The sequence below is a fragment of the Branchiostoma floridae genome, chromosome 8 (assembly GCF_000003815.2).
Source record: "Branchiostoma floridae strain S238N-H82 chromosome 8, Bfl_VNyyK, whole genome shotgun sequence".
Taxonomy (NCBI): Eukaryota; Metazoa; Chordata; class Leptocardii; order Amphioxiformes; family Branchiostomatidae; genus Branchiostoma; species Branchiostoma floridae.
The window spans coordinates 15,366,887-15,394,048 of NC_049986.1; the positions used below are offsets into that span (position 1 = coordinate 15,366,887).

At 42.6% G+C, this 27,162-nt stretch overlaps 3 protein-coding genes across 3 annotated transcripts; 2 read left to right on the forward strand and 1 right to left on the reverse strand.

Annotated features, from left to right (window-relative positions):
- LOC118420705 (HSPB1-associated protein 1-like) lies at positions 1-6,381 on the forward strand. The gene is made up of 8 exons (XM_035827647.1): positions 1-523; positions 1,372-1,592; positions 2,130-2,266; positions 2,660-2,747; positions 3,501-3,665; positions 4,260-4,361; positions 4,965-5,093; positions 5,540-6,381. Exons 1-8 carry the CDS (start codon positions 325-327, stop codon positions 6,101-6,103), a joined length of 1,605 nt encoding a protein of 534 aa, XP_035683540.1. The 5' UTR covers positions 1-324; the 3' UTR covers positions 6,104-6,381.
- LOC118420703 (cell surface glycoprotein 1-like) lies at positions 6,308-18,697 on the reverse strand. The gene is made up of 16 exons (XM_035827645.1): positions 18,557-18,697; positions 17,931-18,017; positions 16,958-17,123; positions 15,758-15,911; positions 15,217-15,352; positions 14,579-14,712; positions 13,153-13,234; positions 12,462-12,553; positions 12,101-12,154; positions 11,693-11,809; positions 10,971-11,182; positions 10,259-10,417; positions 9,759-9,907; positions 8,815-9,339; positions 8,325-8,486; positions 6,308-7,868 (listed from the first exon to the last, which is right to left on the reverse strand). The coding sequence occupies exons 3-16, from the start codon at positions 17,100-17,102 to the stop codon at positions 7,269-7,271; spliced, it is 2,721 nt and encodes a 906-aa protein (XP_035683538.1). The 5' UTR covers positions 17,103-17,123; positions 17,931-18,017; positions 18,557-18,697; the 3' UTR covers positions 6,308-7,268.
- Positions 18,630-27,157, forward strand: LOC118421813 (flocculation protein FLO11-like). The gene is made up of 13 exons (XM_035829313.1): positions 18,630-18,794; positions 19,571-20,857; positions 21,131-21,279; positions 21,684-21,981; positions 22,170-22,286; positions 22,662-22,897; positions 23,195-23,408; positions 23,905-24,048; positions 24,304-24,404; positions 24,848-24,979; positions 25,408-25,515; positions 26,106-26,395; positions 26,629-27,157. Exons 1-12 carry the CDS (start codon positions 18,719-18,721, stop codon positions 26,202-26,204), a joined length of 2,961 nt encoding a protein of 986 aa, XP_035685206.1. The 5' UTR covers positions 18,630-18,718; the 3' UTR covers positions 26,205-26,395; positions 26,629-27,157.
- The last annotated feature ends 5 nt before the right edge of the window (positions 27,158-27,162 follow it).

The window sequence follows — 27,162 nt, forward strand, 5'->3', positions numbered from 1 at the left end:
TTGAGATAAATGAGGGAGCGACGCCGAGGCAAGAGTTTGTTGACCTCTGACCTGAAAGTTTTGGCGCGAAATGGTGTGGCAGTATGTGTCAACATATCATTTGTTTATCTGTGCGTTCTCTTCCGCGTAATCGCCCCCAAGGAAAAAATGCGAAAACTTGATTGGTCATAGATGTATGTTTGCATGCGTGTGATAATAAAATTCGCGTCAGTGCATAGGGACACCCGTTTTTTTAACAGACGAAGCGAAGGGGGAGGGGGCGAGGTCCAGTCCCAAAAGTTCTTACAACATTGTGCAATGAAGAACCACCAATAACAATGAAGTATGGCATCAACAGACAAACAGTTTAGTCGTGAAGAAGCCCATTTCCTTCTGATGCACGGGAACCTTCCATCTCCTGCTGTTTTCAAAGGCATGGTTGAAGATTGGCCGGCGTTAAAGTGGAGTCCAGCAAGATTAGCTCAAGTGCTCGAAAATAGAACTCTGCGATTCCGCACAGGACCACGGAATCCGGCGTCTAAAGGTGATGTATGAGTATATACTTTTCCAATCAGTAGCAATCAGATTTTTGAAAAGGTAAACTTGCATTTTTGAACAGCGAAAGTGATGATTATTGCAAGGAGGTTATATCACCTCCTTGATTATTGTCACAGTATATTAAAATGTTTGTCTTTTACTATTTGCACATGCAAGTTTCTTCAGACCACTATTGAGTATTAGACTAAAACCACCTTTTCCCCCTCATGTTTAGGTTATCTGTGGAAGACATTCGAACCCCAGACCTTGTGATTCAGAAATTCTCCCACTGTCAATGACTGAAATCATGTTTCTCGCTACATCAACATTACTTCTCTTCGGGAAACAGCCTACATATGCCCATATTTGCTTTGCTGAAGGATTTGAATCACAGACCTTGTTGAATTTGCTACACTGCACCCACACCAAGTTTAAATGTTCCTGATACAGTCTTTTCATTGACGTAATAATAAACATGATAATTTTTTTGATACCGCAACAACCATGTAACAGGTATGGATTAAGCACTAGCATCATTTTGTGCTTTACAGACCTACGCAGTAATCCAACTTGTGTGTGTACATGTATATGAAAGACTGCAACCATGACGTACTGTAAATGCATTCAAGGAAACAAACCTCCTTGATGTTTGCGGAGATTCGATTTTGCGGTAGCGGGAAAATGGACTTTTCACTGTGGTTTTAATTTCACGGTAGTACCATGCACCAGTCTCTTACTGTTATGGAAAAATGTTTGCGCTGGTTTTAGATTCGCAGTGAAGGGGCCGCCTCGAAAACCGCTAACATTAAACCACTGCGAAAGTTTCTGCATTTACAGTATCTCTGTTCTGTGCAGATGTACTGTGGGAGACGGACTGTGAGTACATAGATGCTACACTGCAGCAGTTCTGTGAGTGGTTAGACCCTGTCTCCTCGCCTGCACCCAGAGAAGAGTGTGTAACTGACAACAAAGAAAACAGTAACCCCTTCCAGCCCTACCACCCAGCACACACCTGGGCTTACCTGGACTACAAGTACATGGCAGAAGTATTCTGTGATCAACCAGACATTCTGCAGGTAAGCAAGGGCTGTTGCATTCAATGCATGACTATCAATGTATTTACAGTATTATCTGGTTAAAGTCCCATGTTCTGACTCCCCTAATAAAAGGTGAAAGTGATATCAATCTAATTATAATAGCTCAAGAAGCTATTCTCCATCTGGTTGTGACAGAGAAGACAGATGATATACTAGTAATAGGTTCATTGTAGGAGGGGAATTCCCCTAGCTTTTTTCAACAGGCGCAACCCTCTAACCCTAACCCTAACATAGGTGTATGGGAAGGTACTATTACTGGTGTCGGAACATAGTTTCTCAGAACATGGGGCTGTCCCTATTGTTCCTGTGAAAATCTGTCAAATCAACATCACTTTTTTGTCAGTTATAGAAATCATTTAGAACACAGACCATATAAAAGCTGGAGTTCCTCTCCACATGAGTGCTTACATGTCAGAAGAACATTTGAACATTTGAATGGTCATTGTTGTTTTAGGAAAGCTTTCCGCAGCAGAGTCTTTGCTTCATAAACAATTATGCACTTCTCCACCATGTTAGGGTGTGAGGTGGGAGGACTTTGGCTTCCCAGGTCGCACTGGCACGGAGAGTACGATATGGGTCGGCAGCGCGGGAGCACACACTCCCTGTCACTACGACACCTACGGCTGCAATCTGGTGCTCCAGGTGTATGGAAGGTAGGATGTATACAAAATACTGATCGCTTTATAGATTGGCAAGGTATCAGCAAGTAATTGGATAGAATTTGGAAATGGTCACGTTTCAGCTAGACAGCATCCTCTTTGAATGGTGACAGTGATCGCTTTACAGTTGAAATTTTAAGTCACTTCTCAAGTTTTAAGTACATCATGGTGGAAGTCCTACATTCAGTCTTGTCACTGTTGTCAGTTCTTAAGTCTGCTACAATGGAATTGTTGCTTCCACATCGGAAATATGTATAGGTCTGGTACCACAAGTTGATTTTGACATCTGCATATTCACCTGAAATCATTGTGCATTGCATTATTGGTAAAGCAATTGTTAAGAGTAGACTGGAACTTACATGATCAGTGCTTTTCCTTATTCTGCAGGAAAAAGTGGGTTCTTTTCCCACCTGAAGACAGTGCAAATCTGTATCCTACACGGCTGCCGTATGAGGAGTCCAGTGTGTTCAGTCAGGTCAGCACATCTGATTATCTTAGAGTACAATTCTTTATTTCCCAGGTATTCGTGTTTCTTCATTTTGTATGGCAAGCAGGGCCCGAAAAAACACCATATACCAGTATTTGTGTTATCCCTTAAATGCACTTGAGAAAGTACAATCAATGCTGACAATTCCTTTAGATTATTGAAAGAGAATGGCATTTCAGAAAGCACCTGTGTATTGCATTACTTTACAATCACAGAATTGCAATTATCTAAATTTCAAAATGACATTACTAGTATATTGCCTTTTTATCATGTTAACTGTTGTATACTCTCTTCCTTATGTATTCATATTATATATGTTGTACAAATGTACTACTTTTCATGTAGTTATATACCATAGGCTGCCAGAAAACATTGATCTGTAAGTAGTGTTCTGGTTTGTAAAGGATTGTGCTGGATGCTACATAAATTTTCTTAACACCATCTAAGAGGTGCAATGGCCAAGTGGGTAAAGCGTTGGCCTTGCATTCGGCTGGTCAAGTCATACCAAAGACATAAAAATGGTACATGCTGCTTTCTCTGCTTAGCACATAGCATTAATGAGAAATAATATGGGGGTTTAACACACATCATTACCAGTGGACTAACCCCCTGCTGTAGTCGCTTGCCCAAATGTGTGGCCCAAAGGCTACATGAATGGAGATGGGCACCACCCATAAGTATCTGTTACAGATGCACAAGCAACTTAGTCAACTAATCTTAGTGGTACATTACATTTTTCAGGTGAACGTGGCTCATCCTGACATTCAACAGCATCCTAAGTTGATGAGCAGTCACCCCCATGTTGTGATTCTGGAGCCTGGCGATGTTCTGTTCGTCCCTAAACACTGGTGGCATTACGTGGAGTCCCTCAGCACCAGCGTAGCTGTCAACTCATGGATAGAGATGGTCAGTGGAAGATGACAACATCAACTCTCATAATTCCCCCAGGTGCCATAGTACAGCAACTTAAAAAAAAAACTGATACAGAGGCCTTCCCATTATCTTGAACACCTAATTTAGGCTAAATATCTGAAGCATGTGTACCTCAGGATTACTGATGTTGGATTTGTACATCTCTTTAAATCACTTAAGATTCATGTATTTGTTCTCAATTGGCAGTATTATGTCTCCTGGTGGAATTATGAGAGTTGCTGTTACATTACTTCTAAGCCCATATTGCTTTGGCTCATTTTTTGTGCTGTCAGTATGTTATCAAAAGTTAATTTCTGGTCACAAAACACCACCTGCATATGACTTAAAGAAAAATCTAGACATATGTTTATGATAGAGATTTTGCAAATATTGTTGATTCTTAATGTATTGTATTGCCAACATTGTCTTCAGTGTGTGGAAGTGCAAATTGTAAAGGTGTATATGCACCTGTTTTGCAAACCCCACCCTGTCTTTTACATTCAAATAAGATAATGATAAAAAAGTAAAGACTTTTCCAGAAAATCTTCACTGAGCCATGGAAGGTTCCCTGCTTATGTGTTGCTGTAGGCCAGTGATGCGGAGGATCGTCTGCAGGAGGCTGTGGTCAGGCTGGTGCTACTGTCAATCAAATCTGATGCTGACCAATCACCGTGGCTTAATCCAACAGAGGTGAGTACTGTTAATGCATCAAACTTCACAATGATGTAATTTTGTGTCTGGGAGAAAAAAGGGAGTGTAGCAAAGTTTTAGGTGGGCAGAATACAAAACATACTTTTTTTTGTGGTGGTTTTAAGATGGAAGAGGCTGCAAAATTGTGAACATAAAACCACCACAGAGTTAAATGCATTTAAAAAGATATCTTGTGTTTGCTTTACAGAGGTCTTGTGTTGTGTATGCTAGATGTACATGTACAGCTGTTTGTTCTTTAGCTACAGGTAGTCATCTGACCATGAAAATGACTATGATATTAGATAAAGGACAGGTGCTCCTCTGTATGAAAGACAGACAGAAATCTGTATCTATATAGCCGGTATAACCGCCGTTCGGTGTAACACACCAGCTTCGCAGGCACGCGGCGCGGCAGCAGCTGGTTCTGTATCTGTAATTACTGAAGTTAGATTACAGGACTTGTGTAGCACATGTAACATTATCTATCTGAATGTAAGAACACGAAGAAAAAGATAAACATTCTTCTGGAAGGTGCTTGGTAGTTGAAATAAAATCACTACTGTTAACGATCACTCCAGTGATTTTGGTTTTGTTATCATACAGAATGTGACATCTAGAGCATCAAACCTGGGTTACCTTCAGGCAGCACTGGAAGAACTAAGAGCTAGAAATGGACCAGGATCCACTGGGGCCTCAAACTGTACCTTCGCTGGGGGATGCCCTTTTCCTCAGGTATAGCTTCTTATCTACTCTATCTACTAGTACTTTGTCATTCCTGTGTTTTGTTTTTGGTATTCTTGTCTCTTTGTGTGTGTGATCTGTCTGATGGTGTGATTCTGACCTATATGTAGGTTTTTTTATAAAGTCTGCCTTTTTTGAGCCAAAGAGAAAATTGCACTGACCTGAAAGTTACTGGTTCATAGCCAAAGGTCCTTACTCCACTTTTCTGTCAAATAGCTGTTGCACTTTACTTGCTGCACCTCATAGAGGATGATTAATGATGATGATGATGCTGTTGCATAAATGTTTCACCAACCTTTCATGGTTTTAATTTTTGAATACATCTTAATATAACTATTATACAAGGCCAATGTTCTTCTCTCCAAAAATGCTTAAAACATGTTTGAACTTTTCCTTATACTTGCTGGCAGTTCTCACTGCAATGTTTCTCCATGTAGGAGGACACTAAAACTACCCCACCTCCCAGCAAGAGGAGTAAACTGGAAGATTCTAATACTAGAACTGAAGCATCTGATCGCACCAACTCTTATTCAACTCCATCCTCTTGGTTTGGGCCGAACCTCGTACCTGTGCTACCGTGTAAAGATTATATCACAGACAAACTGTGTAGCATGCAGGCTAGTGATGTTACTGCAGACAAGCTGAGTCAGGAAAGGACTTCAGTAGCTGTAAGACCAGCAGATTCATCAGCAGCAGCTAAACACACTGCAGTACAGCACACTGCAGAAATGACTGCAGGAGAAAGTATGACAACAAAAAGACGTGAAGTAGCAAAAACTGCAGAACAAACTACAGCAAAACAGACTCCAGATGAACATATGTCTTCATCAGCAAAGGTTAAGGCATGCTTAGAAGGCTCAGAGAGTGCAGACATGTCCAGGAGCATGGAGCAGGACAGGGGATTGCGGGAACTAGAGAGCACTATTGTGAACTGTTTGGTACAGCCACATGTTGTGCAAGAAGTTGCCAAGCTACTGAAGGAAAGGCTTAGGTTGTCATAGAATTTACCATGAGAAATCTTGCTGGAATTTTATTGATCCATTGGACATTGATTGCATGAAATGTCAATTGCTTACTAGACTTCGAAAATACAATATTTTTTGTGGTTTATTGTATTATAAAGAGAGCTTGTGAAATGCTTTAATCACAGTGGAACTGTTTCCTAAGCAAGCAAAATTATGAAAAAACACAATAAATATTGTGACATACATGAAGTTTGTATTGTAAAATCACTTAAAAACTTAAACAAGTACATGTACTGTTATTATATATAATAAAATGTATTATATATAATAACAGTAAAATTTTGTTGATTCTTTGGAGAATGATACCATGTAATTCATATAGATACAGCAGAGACAGATTGATAGTATAGAGCATAATGCTTACACTCATCACTTAAAACTTTCACCATCTGAAAATATGGAAATATACATGTAGCAGCATTTTGTCGTACAGTAAGTTATACTCTGTACATTTACCAGCCATGCGATGATGCATTCACTTAGATGTATATATCTTATGTATTAGATTACTGCATTCACTGAACTTAGATATTTGTCCAAATCACTTCTAAAAAGTCAATACTAAACAATGGGTTTCCAAAAACAAAGAATAATATGGTATACAAGTGATGGTCTTCTTTTTCATGCTCCCTGTCAGTTGTACTGAGAGATTTCATGAAGTATAGCAAACGAGTTAACTGCAGTAGTTAAACTATTTTGCTAATAACATGAACAATTCTGAAGCATTTAAATGATAGCAGCATAAACAAGATGTTGGTCCATCCCAGTTGAAGTTTTCACTTTTCAAAGAAATCTTTAAGTTAAAAGACACTGTGGCATTTACGATGAAAGGCATACCATGTCATGTAGTTGGTAGTGGCAAGGCAATATGCATCATACACACTTGCATTGTTGCTTTGGTTAAGAAGCTCTGTTTACAAGAGACTGTCATGTATATGATGTGGACTGAACTTTATCGGTATACCCTAGAGTAAGACCCTGTTTTGTCAGTCACTGTAACTGCATAGTTGCTAATCTTCTATTCTGATAGGACATCATCTTCTGATTGCCAGTCATTCAGTGCAATCAGAGGGCTGCATGTCAGATAAATTGGAGCATACAGAAAACTTTACAATCTTCCTTCTGAATATCTGCTTGGACATTAAGGAGCTGCTACATTAGACTCAGCACCATCCTCCTCCACTGCCAGCTTGGCTAGTTCTGCCTCTACTACATACACACTTGTGGATCCTCCTCCTTCTTCCCCCTCCCCACCCTCATTAACCCCTTCCTCCTCTGGAGCAGCTGCCTTGTCGTTGTCCTGACTGCCCATCCCTTGGTCCTCCTCCTCTGCCCCCTCTGGAACCCCCCTCTGTCCAGTGCCTTCCTCATTACTTCCTGAAATTTCCACAGGTTTAGCAGCTTCAGTATCTTCCTCCTCCTCCTTTTTTTCCTGGGAATCATCACCACCAACAGGAACCCCTCTCGCAGTAATGGTCTCTTCCCCGTTCTGAGCAGGCTGTGAGCTGTCAGAAACTTCAGGGATTGTCTGTCCACTTTTCTCAGCAGCCGTTTCTCTGTCGTCCTGTTGCTCAACAAGTGTTTTCACAGCTTCAGGTTCTGCACCATCAACAGTCTGTGTTTCTCCTTTTTCTAGTGGTACTGTGTCCTCAGTACCAAAGGGGATTTCCATGATAGGTTCCTGTCCCGATGTTTCCTTGCGATCTGCTGAGGGAGGTTCTGATGGATCCTTTCTGTTACTCTGTAAAAACATGATTTTAAAGAGTTAAGGTTAATAGGTAACTGCTATTCTCCAGCTGGAGCTTAGGCTCAAGGTTTTGGATGTATTTTTTAAAACACTTATTGGGCTTCCTATATTGCCAGGTTTTCTTTTTGTCTGTTAGCCTACAGTGTATAAATAAAACCTGACAGTATGCAAAGCCTAAAAAAGACGCATTAAAAACATCCTAAAATACCTAGAGCCAAACCTCTGATTTGAGAGCAGGTAACTGCAGCTTTCCTAGTAAAAAAAGGGAATAATTTGGTGCAATGCAAGTAGCAAGATTCATCCTTGTAATGTTTCAAAATTCTGAGATCAACTTTGTTTCAGTCTGATTACCACACCTTGTAATCAACTTCCGTTAAAGAAGACTTTGTCTCAAGCTAGGCTGAGTGGATTGCTTGAAGGTAAAAAAGATTAACATCAAGAGCTACCAACCTCAGGACCGGATTCATCTTCCTCATCCTCCTCTAGTGTCTCCAGGGGCAGGAGTTTGTGAGACACGGGGGTGGGGGTGGGGACGGGTTCTGGGGAGGGAGGGGGAGGCGCTGGGGACGACTCTTCCTCCTGGGCCCGGGCAGCCTTCATCGCTGACACAACCTAAGGGGAAAGGTTAGATACACTTGTTAAATGGTGCTGTCTTATTACTCAATGAGATCTTGACTTAATTGCATTTTGCCACATAATTTTCCATTCAGCACTATTCACACTCGTCATCTTTATAACAGAATTGACAAGCTTGCAATTTCCAAAGAAGCTGCTAGGTATAACTGTAATACAGTGTCATCAAAAAGAATTTCCAGACCAAATTTGATAGCAGGTTCTTTTTGGACAACGTCTACCGAGAAAAAAAAGACAGACTTCCTTGTTTTCCTGATAATCACAAACCAACACCATCTGGCAAAAACATATAATATTTCCCGAGTACCTGTGGTGAATGTGGTGTCCCCACGTTGTCCTGGCCTGGATGGAAGGCCCCGCCTGGTGACCATCCAGACATTTCTGTGTCTGACTCCATACTGGGCCATGGCTCCGGTGAGGAGGCTGGTGGAGGCGGCGTGAGGATCTGCTTTTGCGGGATCGGTGACGGCGGTTTCCTTGGTAATGGTGACCCAGGTTTTCTCCTCGTGGGTGAGCCTGGTATCCGGCGTATGGGCGAGCCTGGTTTTCTTCTGGTTGGGGAGCCGGGTTTCACGGCGGGGGGAAACGGTTTTCGGACGGGCGAGGAGGGGTCCTCTTGAGAGATTGATTCGTGGATGGTGTCGAGAGTCGGTTCGGCAGTCAGCTGGGTTGGCGTGGGTGCGGTGGAGTGATCGGGGGTGCCGCCCGGGTGGGACGGGGACTCGGCGCCACTGCGGTTCGACCGAGCCGTGTCCTCGGCCTGGAAGGACTTCCCGGGCCAGGTACCTGACGTCTGTAAGGAGCTCATGGAAGCGCGGGAATGTCGCCGCTCCTGGGAACAAAGAAGAATTGTCTGGTGTATCATCGAGTATGGCATTCTCAGATACATTCTCAGTACATAACACATTAGAGTTGTGTAAATTCTATACATCAAAATCTGACTTCTGTATAGTGAAAACCCCAAAGGAAAATAAATGCTCCAAGATTTTTTTGTAGCTTCATGACAGTTATTGTGGTGAAAGCTTCATGAGTGCATACAGCCACTTCTTGATTTGCTTAAAGGTTTGTTTATGGGGCTTTATCAAGTGTCAATGGCCTTTTCATTAAGAATGATAATTGTTTTTTTCTGAAAAACAGGCCAACCAAAACTAAGTTTGAGTTTTACCCAATCATCTGACAGTGCACAAGAGCACATTACATGTACAGTATATAACATACAGGAGTGGTACATGTATACACCCTATGACTAACCTGTAACATGACTTGGTCACTGAAGAAGTCATCAGGTGAGGGTGAGGACAGGGTTGGCATGGTAACGTGGATGGTGGAGGCCAGCTCCGACTCCATCGTGGCTTCATCCCACTGGTCCTGTTCTGCTGCAGGGGGGCGCTGCACGGGTGCTGGGCAGGGATTGGGGAACAAATTAAAGTTTTCCTGTACAGACTGGGCATCAATGTCTACAATCACGATCATAGTCTATTACTCAAGATTTGATCATCTAAGTTTCGAAAAAGACACAGGACGTGGAAAATAAACGGACAATGTAATTCTGTGATTTACAAGAATACCCTTTCTTTGATCAATGTTCTGGTGCCTTTATCTAAAATGTATGTTATAGGAATGTTTGACTTTAAAGCTGAATTAGAATTGATTTCTTCAATTCCTTGATCAATGATTGACTTTTTCATAGTAATCAGGGGAACTGAAATATAAAGTGAAATACAGCTTTATCACACCTCACTATTACTTACCCATGACCACGTCAAATGGCACATTCTTGTAGTGGAAAGGTCTGGCCATGGTTGGTGACGGCTCCTCCCACGGCGCGGTGTACGCTGGGGTCACGGACGTCATGTGGGGATGGTTCATCGCTGCTTGTGTGGGGGAGGGATGGGATGTCCTTTTGTCTCCTATATTGGGTCATATATATATTCAATTTACAGATAGAGCAGGTGCAAGGTAGCCACAATTCATCGTTTTATATAAACTTTCGACAACAAGGTTTGAATAGAAAGACTCGTTATAAGATTCTTAGCTTGTAACCCAAACACAATTAGACCATCTCTAAAGTAAAATTTCATGGTCTCAGATATCCATTGACAGAACCTGACATTTTTTTATGTGTGAAGACACCGTTTGAAAGGAATATACAGGCCCCTTAAAGCCATTAAAGTCTGACTGTCCACAATTAGCAGTTGAATCAATTATATCATGGCATTATTATTGGTTTGACCAATGACAGAATGCTTGCAAGTCTTTTAATGCGTCCACTTTTATGTCTTTATTTTGCATGTCTACATTTTGACAGAGTTGGACAAGGCTACAAGATCAGTCTATTGTAACAGAACAGACCAATAGCATTACAGTAGTATCATTCACCTGGACGGGACACCCGGCGGCCCCCGTCTTGTATCAGACCGGTGCGGTATAACCCCTACCTAACAGCTACAACTTTCATCTCACCGTAGATTTTCTGATACTTCCTCTCCAGCTGGGCCTGTAGCGATGTGGGCTCCACATCCTCCCTGCTGGTCTGGGGGTGGGGGTGAGGCTCCCCTGTCCCTGGGGCTGCCCTGTCCCCCAGGGGGTCCAGTCTCCAGGGCCCTGCCGTCCCCAACGTCCGAGGGGGCATGGGGGGAAGGGACTTCTCTCGGGCATCAAGTAGCCTCATTTTCCTAGAAGATATCAATTTTGAAAACATTAATATCAGTCTTGATGCACAATCATCCTTAACAGTATTGAGGAAAGTTGTATCGTTTGACTATCTTTTACAACAGCAAACTCTGCATTGTTGTGATGCATTTTTGTTATCACAAGATAAGTATGTCATTGACTAAATGCCATTTTTGCAAGTTTTGCTATTTCCTTTTCAAAGGATCCTTTAGCTTATCTATTATAAAGCAGACTTTATCTAGAAAAAATCACACAGAGACTTGACTGTCTCAGAGTAGTCTCCAAGCAGATATGTCAGCGAGATGACAAAAGAGAAGAGTTTGGCCAAATAGGGAAAAATAAGTTACCATGGGATCTCAGCCAGTCAGTTCCCTCCTAGACCAATTAACTCCTACTAGACTTTTATTCCTAACTGGGCCAAAGTCCCCTATTACTATTCGGCCAGGTAGGAGTCTGGTAGAGACTAGTCTGAGAGTACCAAAAAATTGTCTGTCTCTGCTCTAGATCTGTACCTGTGGTTGAGGATGGAGCTCTGTTGCCGGGGCGGAGACGGGGACCTAGCAACCTCCTGTATAGCCTCCTTCAGCCCCGGTAGCATCTTCTCTAGTAGCTTCTGCAGGTTTGGGTCACTGAGGGAAGAAACAAACAAACAAACAAATAAACAAATGTAATAAAACCTAATTACCAGTCATTTCAAGCTGAGCAACATGGCAATTTAGAACCTTACTACAATGTATATGACTGTTTGTTTTCAAAGTATTCTGAACAAATCATGTAAACTATATGGAGTTACATAAAAGAATTGTCAACATACCTTAAGTTTTATAGAAATATGTACAAATTCTGTTTTCAAAGATAACAGCTACTCTCTACAGAATGTATTGTCCTGTAGACATGAAGAGTTGACATGGTTAAGTTACCTCTGTGCATTCTGTAGCAGCTGGATCAGTGTTTCTTGTGAGATGCCTTTCAATCTGTGAAACAAAGTTAACATATAAAAACACTTTTTATATTTTTAAGAATACGTAAGTCCACACCATTATTTTACTCAATCCTTGGTTGTCAGACATTGCAAAATAAAGATTTGCACAACATGAAAACAAAGGGTAAACTTATATTAGCATGAAAGCTCATCTGTGTTGATGTAGTACATATTGAAGATTTTCCACTGTCTTACAACACTAAAATTAGCTTACCTCGAATTTTCAGTTGCACTTTTTAAAAAACTAATGGAAGCAGAACTATAATGTTCACAGTTCATGATGCCAAAAAAAGACTCACCCCTCATGCCTGGGACTGAGGCGGTTGGACGTGTAGGGCTGTCCTCCCGTCGGCACGCCCGACTTGTTTTTAGATGATCGCTTCTTCTTTTTCTGGAGGTTATTAAACAAATAGACAACTGTTGCTTTATTCAACATTCTTGTCTACATCTGTACAGCTTACAGCCATAGTAAGATTATAATTGAAGCTTAGTCATAAGTATTTTCTTTAATTTCAGTAAACAGTCAACCAAAATTTCAACACCTAGGCTTATTGACTGCAAACCACTAGCATGCAAGTCAAGTGAGCCGCAACACCAGGGACTCAAACTCTGGAACCATCATCAGTACTATGTCAACAAACAAACCATTCACTTTTTTTGTCAAAATACACATTGACAATGGTTTTATTGTGTTTAAAAACATTTACTTGATTTCCGAGTATTGTGCAACATGTCTAACGTTACAATTTGAATAAACAGTAACTGTTACAGTAACATCTACAGCAGTCACTGTTACAATCTACGTCTGAATAATATGTTTGCTAGAGTCGACTGCTTTGAAGTTCTATTCAGTAACTGCCCAATGAAGCTATTGATCTTGAAAGTACAGAAATTAACATGTAGATAAAAATGTGACTTAATTTCAAGAGTTTCGAAGATTTTGACATTAGTAAACACCTGTCACTGCTTACACAGTAAATTCTAACTTACCGTTTTCCTTTTGTAAAAGTTGTGTGGCAGAAGCTCCTTGGTGATGTCTTTAGCTCTCACCACTCCTGACTTGCTCACTGACCTGGTGATCACACAAAATGATTCTTATATCTTATATAACTTTTACCATAATGTGTTTCAAAGCATGTCAAGCAGCTTTGGAACTGACAGTAGATGACAACATTTAAGTACTCTATAAGATTTTTAATTTAACAGTAGCAAGACTTTGACAAGCTTTAGCTGATATTTACTAAAATCCATGAGATTTTTCATATGGCAAGTGCAAAGTTGACAAGCTTTGGCCGATATTCACTAAAATGATTTATGTGGAACCAAAAGGGGGAAACGAATGATAATTATTATAGTCTTTGGTTTATAGCTTGTGAATGTGAATTATAACATGATAACTATAGAACTGTGCCATAAAACTGACCTGGAAAAAACACCTACCAGATACTGCCATCTCACTACTGATCCATTGGAAAGTCATGTATCAGGGTGTTTAAAAGAAAGGTATTGTCATGGGGCATTGTCTAGTGACAATGAGATAAAACAAGTAATTCATAAGAACTGAAATTTCAGGAAATTTTGATGCAGCCCAAACTGTCCAAGAAGACCACTTTTAAAGATGAAATCTGATAAACATAGAATACAACACGGTGTATTCCGTATCACCCGAGGTACCAGCTCGACTGCGGGAAGGATCGCCCAAAGGCCGGAGGGTGATCTGACCCGCGGGAGGGCTGGGACCGAGTGGTCACAATGGCCAGGTGGTCCTTTTGTAGAGGTGGTCACTTGTACAGGTTTGACTTTATTTAGCAGCATAACTGAATGGTTGAAATTTTTGTCCATCCCAACTGCTAGCAGTAAAATTTGCTCCAGAGACAAAAGAAACGACACTCGCCCTGCGTAATATCACCCTTTGTTCTTACACTCCTATGTTCCCATACCCCAATGTTACGACACCCCCTAACCCTAACCCTAACCCTAACCCTAACCCTAACCCTAACCTTAACCCTAACATGCATACATTATGTGTGTCACTCAAATATAGGTGTCTGAACATAGCCCTGCCATAGAAAGCCCTGTCACTCAACTAGTAGACTTAACCCTTACCCTGCCTGGGGCGTGGTCCTGTGGCGCCGCCTGTGTGGGCTGAATGGTTGAAATTTTTGTCCAAATTCCCAACTGCTGCAGTAAAATTTGCTCTAGAGACAAAAGAAACAACACTCGCCCTGTGTAATATAACCTTTTGTTCTTACACTCCTAATCCTATGTTCCCATACTCCAATGTTACGACACGCCCTAACCCTAACCCTAACCCTAACCCTAACCCTAACCCTAACCCTAACCCTAACCGGTGTCTGAGCATAGCACTGCCATAGAGAGCCCTGTTACTCAACTACGTAGTAGACTTAACCCTCACCCTGCCTGGGGCGTGGTCCTGTGGCGCCGCCTGTGAGGGCGCGGGAACCAGATGTACTCCAGGAAGCTGCCGCCCAGCAGGTTGTTCACGGCCTTGCTTCTGTCGGTGAGGTCTACAACTTCATGCACTTCCACCTGTGGGAGGTCAGATCAAGAAGGCAATCAGAGACGGCAGACTCCACTCAATGGTAAAATTTTGTCCGTCATCTTTATTTCGAAATACTTTGAAAAAGGACATGTTTAAAACACGAATGTAAGAATCACTTTCTATGATGAAATGTGAAATGAAGAAACAGACAGACAAGCCCCCCCAAATTCTTCACTCCCTTGGGGTTTAGTTAGTATCTTCAAGGTCACTGGATTGACTAATTTAGTGCTTTGGATATCCACTATTTTGTCAATAAAGATGTGTGCAGGAAATGTAGCACTGAATATTGATAGCCACCGACAAAAGGTCGCTAGAAATGATTTTTTGTCTCAAATGGGTGACGTCATGATATTCTATATCAACGTTACAACTGAATGGCTTTTTACGAGGCTTCTCAAATCAAAATTTTGAAAAATAAGTCTCTAAAGAGAGCCTGTTAATCTTCTAACTTTTCTTGGTTCTGGTTGAAAACACTTCCCAACTCCACCAACCTTCTGTGCAGGTCTGACTGGGATGGAAGTTGAAGTGTTTCTGGATGTTGCGCCCTCTGCTGACTTGCGGAGGAACTGCGCAGAGCTCATCATGGGGCTGACGTGGGGACCCATGTACCCGCTCCAGTTCTTCCCGCTGCCATGGTAACAAGGTCAGAAGGTCAACATGTGTCACAGACGTACTTCTATCATATCTTACTACTAGATCAGGTCTACATTTCAAGGGAGTAAGTAATACTTTGATATCTGTACCTTCATGGAAAAATCTCACATTCCTCAATACTAGTATGTAGCATTAGATCACCCAAAGGCTAAAACATTTTACTAGTACTACATTATAGTACACTGTAGTTTATTTTCCTTGACCCATAGTCAGCAAAATGTGCAGGTGTAGATAGAAACTCAGACTATCCAAGTGCAAGTTCTCTCTATAGATTAAGAAAAACTTTGACTAAGTTAAACCTGGTCCACAATGCTTTTTTCTACTTGAATCACTTGTGCTTTCAGTAAAATGATAACGTTACACCCTCATGACACTGACCTTGGGCGTTGTCGCTGTGGAGACATCGCCCCTGACAGCGACCCAGCGACCAGCCTGTCTGCCAGTGGCTGTCCCGTGTCCAGGTTAAACTGGTCCCGCTTGTCGAAGCCGTAGTCGCCAAGCAGGTTTACCACATTCTGTGTGGGCAGGCTGCCTGGAGAGTGGGAAACATATTCAAGGTCAAATCAGGCTTCACCTCCTTATGCAATGCTGCATTAATGTGTAATTATAGTTTAAATGGCTGGCCAGCCAAGAAAGGGACATGAATGGAGATCCGGACAATTCAGCCCTTTACCAACTTGACCCTGTCAACTAGGCCCAACACCCTGTCAACTCCGCCAGGGTTAGGGTGTTGGTCCGAGATGACCTAAGGGTGTTGGACGAAGTTGGTCTGATTAGACAGCCATGAGCAAAGTTGTTATTAAAAGGACTGAAACATCTGACATTCATGATCACATGGTTGGCCGATAACTAAAATGCTGCCAGACGGAAAGGTAGTCAGTGTTTCCGCCAGAGGGCCGTCTACCTGTCCAATGACGGTCTCGGTAGGTAGTACATTATTTTGTCAGGACTAGGGCTGGGTACCGGTACAGAAAATTCAGGTCCAGGTCCGGTTCAGGTCCAAAGGATTAGGTCCAGGTCCGGACCTGAACCTGATGCAGTATGACTCATACCAATGGTCCATTTCACTACAAAGAGATCTATTTGGTGGAGTATTAGACTTACACTAGCGTTTTAAAATCCTTCAACGCTTACTGAACCTGTACGATTGGCTGTAAAACGTGGTAGAAATTTACTATAAACTCTACTCTACTTCACTCTTGTTATTTTCTTCCACCTGCAAGCGCCAAAACGTGTGAATGCCTGATAAAATAATCTGTTAATTTTCTAATCGGTCCAACATCCGGTCCACCTAATTTTTTCAGGTCCGGTTTTTCTGGACCGGTCCAATAAGAAAAAACGGTTTTGTACCGGTACACTGTACTGATACCCAGCCCTAGTCAGGACCATTGCTTGGTTTCACTTTTGCTTGGTATTTCACACTGCAATAACTGCATTCAATACAAGGTTAAAGGGAGACCTTCTCCATATAATCTCTTGATACAACAAGTGGCAGTCTGGTAAATGAGGGTGGTTATACAGTTAAGATACAGAAACAGAAAATGACAACACCACAGCTACAAGCTGCCATGTACATACCTCCTCCTGAAGACTGCTGGGAGCCGGTCAACGGGCTGAGTGAACGAGGCGGTTGCGGGCGGTGCGCATGTTTGTGAGCCAACCAGCAGCCGGGGTGTTGGCACAAGACACCACAGGTCGCCGGCGGGACTGCAAACTCACTCATCAGGATGAAATTTTAACCCATCTGGAAAAAAAGGTAGATTGTAATAACTTTTTCAGCATTTTTAATTGATTTATTAATATATAAAGCACATATTTATTTGGATGAAAGAGCAACATGTTTTAGGGTTCTGTTTCTGAAAAACGGGCAGCTAGACTATGATATGTCTTCTCCATATCTGCTGAGTATAACAGCATTTTATCCATGTCATTAGTCACTCAAGTGCTACTTATGTACGGAACTATATCCCGAAGAAGAAGAAGAACTCCCTTGCCATTACTTTTATTACCTATTTCTTACCTCTGTTTGGTGGGGATTCTAGGAGAAAATCCGGAAAGCTGGTGTGCAAACCGTAATTTGGAATAACTAAGAAAGCACTCGTCTGTTACCCGGCAGATTGCATGGACCTAGAGCACTTACCTCGAGTATGTCATCTATGATCTAGCGATCTGAAACCCATCGTATGTTACTTACTAAAACCTATGTATAAACTTTCTCTGTTACTCAAATCATAATCACAGTGAAGCTCAACACATATGGATATGAAATACATAAACCGATGTTTGAGTCACCTTATGAAGACGTTAGCGTTACGCCATACAACGATCTCAGTCGATTAAGTAGTGGGCATTATGCGTGATGTTGTGTCAACAGAGAGCATGTAACCTTAAACTTCACCCTCCCCCTCTCTCCGTAACTTTTAGGATTTGCTACGTGTCAAAAGTGACAAAACGACGCAAAACCTGGACATCTGGCAAAACCCCTCGCAACATACTGACCGTCGGCATTCCATTCATGATCTATTACACACGAACAGCAAGCGGAACTTACCGTCAAACAATAAATCTGTGCCCCGGATTTTACGACATTGTTGACAGCGTCCGCCATGTTCTTGATCCGCACTCAACTTTGGGTCACCTAGCAACAGGTGGAAAGGCACACCACTCAGAAGCGACATCTGCCGATTGCTATACGAACTGCAGCAAGGTTAGCATTATCCTGCAATGTGTGCCAAAATCGCTAGGTGGGACTAACATACTTATTATCAATCTTATTACTAAAATGCCATATAACCGTTGCGTTTATTGGTCAGCACTATTTCAACACATTGGGGATATATCTAGTATGAACATAGGACAGATGACACTTTCTACATTGAAATATTGCTGTGAATCGCCCAAATGAATGAATTAATGAATGGTTTATGAATGAATGGTTTATTGAAAAACGATATACCTCGCAGCCAGAGTTTTTGGTAAATTTATATTAGGATATGCGTAGGATATATAAAGACGTCCTTCTTTTGCCATTTTCTAGTCACTTCATATCATTTCTCACTTAGGTTTGAGCTCAATTTACTACATGTATTGTAGTATCATTCATTCAGTAGGTGTCAATTAACACCCTGTATCACAGGTATGATGAGCACCTCAAACAAATGCAAATTAGACACATACCTTTCCAATTGATAACAACCGGGGTTGTCTGACCAGTGTTGGTTCAGACCTTGGCTTGGGAAACAGACAACATACAATCATTTCCTTCCGTCCACAAGTTCCAGTAAACATCCACTCGCGCACCTCTGATCCTCGCAACATTTTTCTGCGGCAAACGCGAAGATGCTGCTGCAGCAACTTGTTCTGCTGATCGGTATTCTCGCCGTCCATCCTTTGGCTGCATCTGTGAGCGTATCTGGTGAGTACTTGACTGTCGTGACTTGATCAGAAGTTGTTAACTGTTTTAGAAGTCTTTGTACTAAATGACGGACGCCGATCCCATAAGGTGGTCCGGACTGACTGTTTGGATCTGTGATATAAATTATTATGTTTTATGAGGTTGGATGTTTCAAGTTATGTTGTAGGAGGAGAGAGTTTTAAGCTGTCTGGTATTACCGAACTTTCCGTATTTTCACATAGAAATTAGCAAAATATGTCGCACTGTTTTGCATTGTGCCCTTGATGATAGCATATATAATGGCCTAGAAGTTGATGATAGCAAGAAATAGTAGTACATGTAATAGAACAAATATGTACTTCGTATTACTACGTTATACATACAAAGTGTATTTAGATAAGTGTGTGAAGGTGATCTGAAATTGAAAGAGCTTGCTCATGCAAAACAAGAAAAACAAATTCAAGCACAACTAAAACAATGAGTTGTTCATGTCGTTACTTGAGAGTGGTGCATTGTCTTGTTACGTCGTGATTTAGCACTCATTTGCCAAGACTCACATTATCACAATATTGTTTGAATAGTGGCATTTGTATGTTTACTGTGAATTTGTTACAGACATATGATGCACGAGTGAGGGTAGCAAGTTGTTCAGATCTGTTAGAATAGACGAACAGTATGGATAATTGTTTGTAACGTATATGTAATTGTGCATGATCAGCAGTAATTTTACACACCCACGGAAATCTGTAATGATAAAAATACGTAGATGTTAAATAAAATTATTGTTTTGTCCATAGCGACTGCATCTCCACAATCGATATCGGCCGTTCAGACTGCATCAGCAAGTCTTCAACCGAGTCCATCCCAAACACCTAATGGTCTCGCCTCCCAGGCCCCTCATCTTGACAGCACTGCAGCGATGTCCCTCGGAACATCTGCTCCAGTTATGACGCCGCCCCTCGGCACATCAGGTCCAGTTGTGACGCCGTCCCTCGACATATCAGCCCCAGTTGTGACGCCGTCCCTCGTCACATCTGCTTCAGTTGTGGCTCCGTCCCTCGGCACATCTAATCCAATTGTGGCACAGTCCCTCGGTACATCGGCTCCAGTTATGACGCCGTCCCTCGGCACATCGGCTCCAGTTGTGACGCCATCCCTCGGCACATCGGCTCCAGTTGTGACGCCGTCCCTCGGTACATCTGCTGCAGTTATGTCCCTCGGCGCATCGGCTCCAGTTGTGACACCGTCCCTCGGCACATCGGCTCCAGTTGTGACGCCGTCCCTCGGCACATTGGCTCCAATTATGTCCCTCGGTGCATCGGCTCCAGTTGTGACGACGTCCCTCGGTACATCGGCTCCGGTTGTGTCCCTCGGTACATCAGCTCCAGTTGTTGCCCCGTCCCTCAGTACATCAGCTCCAGTTGTTGCCCCGTCCCTCGGTACATCAGCTCCAGTTGTTGCCCCGTCCCTCGGCACATCTGCTCCGATTGTGGCTACGTCCCTCGGTACATCTACTCCAGTTGTGGCGCCTTCCCTCGGCACATTGGGTCCAGCCATGACACCATCCCTTGGTATATCGAGCGCCACCATCGTGCCATACCTCAGCACACTATCGCCGACTCGTGGTATTTCACCATCCTTGAGTACCCAGGGCCACGTACCCTCTCCCAGGCCGTCTTTACTTGCCATTACACCTTCCCCCGGCATAATGACCTCGATAATTACGCCTGTCATGGGTACACAAACCCCAGTCATCGCAAACTCCCTCGGTACACCGACTCCAACCGTCACACCTTCACTGAGGACATCGGAACCACTTGCCAGACCGTCCTCTAGCACTGCTACACAGGCGCCTTCCATCACCTCGTCCTTGGAAGCTTTTAGGTCAGCCGGTTTCTCGACCGCATCGGCGACACACAGTACACCACAGCTGAACACCGTGCGACTCAACACCTCTCAGATGACAGTGATGCAGACAAGTACGGTGCTCATATCTCCCTCTGTGGCGAGATCAATGTCATCAGTGACAGCAACCGTGACCGCAAACACAACAGCTCCGACATCACCACCTCGTCAGGTACCAGGTAAGACCACCTTTTAGAACACCCTTTCCATCGTCATTGCGGCATGCCCTAACAAGACAAGTTTCATGTTTTGTTGCCGCTTGAGGCACTGTCTGTATGAACTTTCGCAATGTCTTTTTTTTTTCATTCTAACGCCCTAGCTGAATAGGCTATTGTTCTGTAGTACATGTCTGGTGCTTGGTAAAACTTATTTGTATCTTCAGAGCAAAGTTCTAAGCAAACGTTTTACAATTTTACTGAAGAGTATTTCTTTCTCCGTCTACCCCTCTACAGTTCTCCAGGCACAGTCGTTTGACGTCATTTCGCGGAGCAGTGACGTGTTCAGTCCGGTAGAGGGCACTACAGTCGTTTTCAACTACATCATACGGAACACTGGCCCCGTGGACCTCCCTCCCAGCCGCGGCGGGACTCTGCAAATAAAGGTAGTCATGTTTTATTTTGCTTGTTTGTTTTGAAAACCATAACGGGTAAACCTTAATTTGTACGAGGTCGAATGACCGAGTGGCTACGCTGCAGGAGCGGAAGTTTGTACCTGACTTCGGTTGGGGAAGTAAAAGGCTAGTTGTGGAAAGAGATGGACTGGCCCCATCTCCCAATACCGTACCATGGATGACCCGCTGGCTGGGCCGCTGCTGCCTCAAAATTACCGTTAACGGGTAATCCACCCTATGTCGGCTCCACTGTTGATGTGTTGTCAAAAATGTCACTATTTATTATACATTTAGTATTGTACTTCCAACAGCAAGTTGACATGTAGGAATTCTAGTTTTGATACCAGGTATTTGAATCTAGAACTCAAAGCGCAATGTGTTATTTTCTTCCACAGGTGTACCTAACTGACAGTGCACAGTTTGACGCCGCCACGCTCGTGTCTAAACCCACAGACGCCACCGTGAGTCCCCTGCACACCGTCCTGATCAGGCACGGCTTAAAGACGGGCGATGTTGTTGAACTGTCCGACTTGTCAGCCAAAGTGTCTGTTCCCGGGGCTAACTGCAGTTCCTATACCCACCTCTGTGTGGCGCTTGAGATACACGGGACGGCAGTGAATCAGACCACGACTGGGGTCTGCAAACCGCTGGGGAGTGGACAAGGCGGAGTTGGGGCACAGGATTGTAGTAAAGGTACTAGAAGTCTTTTATTGTAGTAAAGGTACTAGAAGTCTTTCTTTTTCCAATATGAGGATCTTAAGTTGCATAAATGTTTGCGTAAAAATGGGACCCCATCGTCATCATTAATTCACAAATCTGACTAGCGACCGTTTTGCAAAGGACAAGCATAAAAGTTAACGTCGTTATCTATTCCTTCGCAGTGTTAGGGACGTGCAGCGTCACATGCGACGCCAATGCGAACTGCATCAGGGCAGACGACGGTAAAGCGAGCTGCGCATGTGCATCAGGGTATACCGGGGATGGCACAGTCTGCTGGGGTGAGTATCCGACTTTGAAATTCTAGACGAGAATTAGAGGGAATTATGCATATTTCTTACTTAGCATGAAAGCTCATCTGTGTGGGTAAAACCCACCTCGGAGTCCCAACTTTCGTTCAACACAAGCAAATTGCTTACCTCGAATTTTCGAGGTAACTGATTTGCTTATGTAGAATGAAAGTTACAAACTCCAATACACATTTCTTGCTCATTTGTTACTACAGAAGACTTAAACAATAAATATACAAAGCACTGTCATCAAACGGCAAGCAAGCTATACAAAAAAAAGATTGAGGAAATTACATATGGATATTAATCTATCACTCTAATATTCACTCAAAGATCTTCCTTTGCTCCCGGTATCCCAAACTACAGACGAAGACGAGTGCAGGAGCGCTCCTTGCGCCGATGTCTCGAACTCCAGGTGCGTGAACACTGTCGGGTCGTACCATTGCGCGTGCGTGCCGGGGTACGTCAAGACTGGTGGGGCGTGCAGAGCCGTGATGTCGTTCCAAGCAGACGTGCGGTTCTTCGCCTACAACTACACAGACGCCTACTCGAACAGGAGCTCCGCGGAGTATAGGCAGTTAGCAGATATCTACTTAACAGAGGTATGGCTTTGTTCAGTGCATTTTATGATATTTAACGAGTAGCTTCGTTATGAACCACAGTTCCATATAAAGCAAATTTCAAGCTTGTAACTCCTACAGGGAAAACTATTCTGACCTCACAGATTGAGAGACCTCTACTTTCTGAGAGTTGTCTACTTAACGTGTTTGACGTGTACATACTAGCATAGAGTGTAGAGAAAATGTACGGTAAGCTTTTTTGTCGTGATATTCGTGACTACATATATCGTTATTAACGTTAGTAGCTGATGTGATAACCCAATATCTATATATACGCAGATGACAAGCCTGTACCTAGCCAGCCCCCTAGCGACTGTCTTCCGAAGTGTGGAAGTTCTGGGATTCCGGAAAGGCAGTGTGATCGGCACCCATGCAGTGAATGTGGCAGAGGGTAGCGGACAGACGGCAAGTGCCGTCAGCACAACCCTGCAGAACGCCATCCAGTCGGCAGGGGGCACCACTCTACAGATGTCTTCAGAGGTTACAGTCACAGGTAAGCGAAAAATAATAAAAAAATAGAATGTTACTTGCCTTGGTAATCACACCCTCGACGTCAACCAAAGAAAAAGAAACTTGCCATAAAATCTTAAACGCCAGTAGAGCCCACACGGCCTTATGTCAGCATTCAAAACCATTTTTCGTGATAGAATTCTATAGCATAGTCTATAGCAAATAATGCCGATCTGTAGTATGAAAAGTATCGTGTGAAATGCCAATCCGTAGCATGAAAAGCATAGACTTAATTTTCTTCAAATCAATCCGGTTGAAAAGAAGGACTGAAATGCGGTATGCTGTTACTAGGTGCCCGAAAACTGTAACATTTTCCGACATGTATTTGCACAGATTATGACGAATGCGGCCCTGACAGTAACGAACCATTACTAGGTGCCTGGAGACTATAAAAGTTTTCCGATATGTGTTTTTTTCACAGATTATGACAAGTGCACAAGCTCGGACAGTAATGAACATTTTCCGATTTTTTTTCACAGATTATGACGAGTGTGCGAGCCCGGACAGTCACGACTGCAGCCCTGACGCCAGGTGTGAGAACCAGGTGGGCGGGTTCACCTGCGTGTGTCGCACGGGCTACCAGGACAGGTCACCTCAGGACAGGCCGGGAAGGAAATGCTACAGTCAGTAATATCTCTTCTCTATATGACCGAATTTATTTCGGAGGAAGAAATAGGGAGTAAGAAAACAAGCGGTAAAGAAATTACAGACAAGAAGAGTGCAATGTTGCCGAGAATTAAACTGGTTTGAATAACTATGGCGGGAATACAGAAATGTCTTTCATTCTTTATAAAATCTTTTAATTCTTTAATTCTGTATAAACATTTATTGTATACAGAAATAGAAGAAGCTTACTCACCTAGATATTTCATTTCCAGACTCAACCCTTGTTGCCGGGGTTACCTTAGGGCTGGTGGCTCTAGCGCTACTTATCATCGTCCTGGCTGTCTGCTGTTGTCGGAAGAGGAAGAAAGCTGAGGTAATTATAGCGTCACAACTTTTACACTTTTCCCCAAACTCCAACAACCATCGTTTGATGTAGCAACAATTTGCCGTAAGGTCGTGTTGATTTGATCATACAGATGACATCCTCTGGAACTACCCACCCCCCAACTGATGCAAGCGTGTGAATAAAGAAATGGCTTTAAAAGTTGCCTTCATTATGAAATTCAAATGGTCAGGAAGGTTGAACAGATGACAATTAGAAATAGTTGAAAATAGATGTGTGGGAGAATGTTATCCATATACTCAAATCATCATGGCCTAACTATAGAATAAGTAGAATTGTACACTGCACTGCGTTTCAAAGTAGATGCCCTATGTTTGACACTTGCTGCTTATCACTTTTGGGAAGTCGTTTTTTCTGCGTTTCACACAGTTCACCAACATAACATCACTGCATGTGTGTTATTTGTTGTTCAGCCTGTTGGAGTAGGAGACCTTGTTTGGGGGAAACAGAGCGTGCGGGCGTTCTGGTGGCCAGGCGAGGTGGTGCCGGGAAGGAACGGGAACTCGCTCTGGGTCCGCTGGTTCGGACTCAACACCTTCTCTCCGGTGAGTTTTGCGTGATGAAAGGAACGCACATTGTGTCATAAAAATTTCATAGCGGTTGTAGGGTTACCAAGAAGTACTAGTAATTCATCTTACAATACTGGGTTACGAACCTCAAACGGATTTGTACGTAAAATGTTTGCCAGTAATATTTGTATCTGCCCAGTACATCGTAATAAGCAAACGGGTTAAATTTTCGTAACATCAGTCATGTTTTTGTCAGCTTGCGTTTATCATTTTTTGTCTTATCTGCTGATTGATTATCACCCTTTGACCCTTTCCTTCAAGATCACAATTGAGATATGCTTGATTTATTGTCAAATATGTCAAGACCTTATTGCACTGCACTCAACCGCTTCCTATGTACAGTCGTATACTTTAACATGGCGTAGACATTACTATATCCTTCACATTTTATGTTTTTTTACCAGGTCAGCGAACTAAAAGTTCAGAAGTTCCAGTCGCTGGAGCAACACTACGACTCAGAAGCTAACGAGACAATGCAGTCCTACCGCGAGGGTTTGAACAGAATTATGGAGGTACGTCAAAAACTTTTCCTCGTTCACTCCATAGTAGTTTGGCCTTGGTACTCAACGCCATCCACACATAACGGTAACGACGTAAAGGGAGCAAAACCTGTTCCTAGTGCTGAATACCATCTACATATAGGCGTATAGGCCTTTTACATAAAGTGAATACCAACCACATATAGTATGGTAAGATGCACTGTCCTTGGTGCTGAACGCCATCCGCACACATGAGTAACAACATTAAGGCAACAAGACCTGTTCTTAGTGCTGAATACCACCCACATATTGGCATACAGGCCTGTACCTTGTGTTGAAGTTGAGTTGAACACCGACCACATCCAGTACATTAAGTTGCCCTGTCCTTGGTGCTGAACATCATTCGCTGACGGCATACAAGGGAACAATACACAGACGTTTTTTCTAGTTCTGAACGCTGTACGTACATACTAGTAGTAGTATTGGAAGGCCCTGTCCTTGGTACTGAACATCGGCCATACGGGTGAACAGACCTAAGCGTTACTAAGTGTGAGTTTTGAAAATGAAAAATGATGTTGTCTTCTATGAAATATACTTCAAATCTTCTGCATGCTTCATTACAGAAAAAGAATTCACAGCGAAGGGACATGTACGAAATGATATCGGGCAATGAGGTAAGTGCTTTAAGGGAAATTGTGTCGTTGGGATTAAGAAAAATTTAAGACGTCTACATTGTTATTCTGTCTGTAAAGTTTTCGCATGAATAGCAAATTAGAACACAACCGTTTTAATCACTTATAAACGTAATTCTCCTTTTGCCCAGTTTGTTCCGTTGTATGCAGAAACCGTTTTGGACGACACCGCACCTCCAGACGAAAATGCGTACCAAGACGTCATCAATGAATATCAGCGGGTAAGTAATAAAGAATATTTTTCGAAGTCACATTACCCGGTATGTATGCCACAGCAATTAAGAACTGCTCTAACAGATGTTCGGAGGGAGGAGCAACTATGTTCAAGATTTTTTTTATCTAAACATAGCCACTGACATCGTTACCTCAGATTAATTCTTTTGACATAGGGTGCAATATAGTATCTGGCCGTGTGCAATTGAATGTTTAAATGATGAATTTTTTTCATTTAAAGCTGATGTTACCCCCTTCTTCGGGACCAATGGACGAGTCCACTGCTGAGGCGCATGCTTACACCAACGGTGCCATCCTTCTGGACGAGGGCCCATACCGAGAAATGGAAGTTAGATGAACAAATTAGAAGACAGTTCCAGGATATTGCCTAGTTCCTTATTAAGTAGAGATATGTGTTGAACAGGTATTAATGTCAGCGTCCCACTAGTGACTGAAGTCCTGAGAAATTTTGTAACACTATAGTTTTGTATTGTTATGTAGTATTGTTCACTTGTGCATACACATGTACTGTTGTAGTGTAGGCAGCCGTTGTGAAATAGATACTAGTACGAGGTAATGTAAGCGTAGACTATGAAGCGGAAATTCGCCTAACTTTGTAAATACTTTTATCAAGTTTCCCATGTTAGTAGTGACTGTGTGTTTTGAAGCCAATAGAAATCTGAATGGTAATCTGTGTGGTGTGTGTATGCTTCAAAGGGCAGGTGTTTGTATATTGTATGTACATGACACAAACAAAAGTATCAACAATTGTGAA

What these genes read in the sequence shown, in the direction of transcription:
- LOC118420705 (XM_035827647.1), top strand. Translation starts at nt 325, where the DNA reads ATGGCATCAACAGACAAACAGTTTAGTCGTGAAGAAGCCCATTTCCTT. An exon ending in CGTGGCTTAATCCAACAGAG is followed by an intron (nt 4,362 to 4,964) that starts GTGAGTACTGTT and finishes GTTATCATACAG; the next exon opens with AATGTGACATCTAGAGCATC. An exon ending in GGGGATGCCCTTTTCCTCAG is followed by an intron (nt 5,094 to 5,539) that starts GTATAGCTTCTT and finishes TTCTCCATGTAG; the next exon opens with GAGGACACTAAAACTACCCC.
- LOC118420703 (XM_035827645.1), bottom strand. Translation starts at nt 17,102, where the DNA reads ATGAGTGAGTTTGCAGTCCCGCCGGCGACCTGTGGTGTCTTGTGCCAA. An exon ending in GCCATTTGACGTGGTCATGG is followed by an intron (nt 9,908 to 10,258) that starts GTAAGTAATAGT and finishes ATCCCTGCCCAG; the next exon opens with CACCCGTGCAGCGCCCCCCT. An exon ending in AAGATGAATCCGGTCCTGAG is followed by an intron (nt 7,869 to 8,324) that starts GTTGGTAGCTCT and finishes ATGTTTTTACAG; the next exon opens with AGTAACAGAAAGGATCCATC.
- LOC118421813 (XM_035829313.1), top strand. Translation starts at nt 18,719, where the DNA reads ATGCTGCTGCAGCAACTTGTTCTGCTGATCGGTATTCTCGCCGTCCAT. An exon ending in ACCACCTCGTCAGGTACCAG is followed by an intron (nt 20,858 to 21,130) that starts GTAAGACCACCT and finishes ACCCCTCTACAG; the next exon opens with TTCTCCAGGCACAGTCGTTT. An exon ending in GGAAGAGGAAGAAAGCTGAG is followed by an intron (nt 24,405 to 24,847) that starts GTAATTATAGCG and finishes TTTGTTGTTCAG; the next exon opens with CCTGTTGGAGTAGGAGACCT.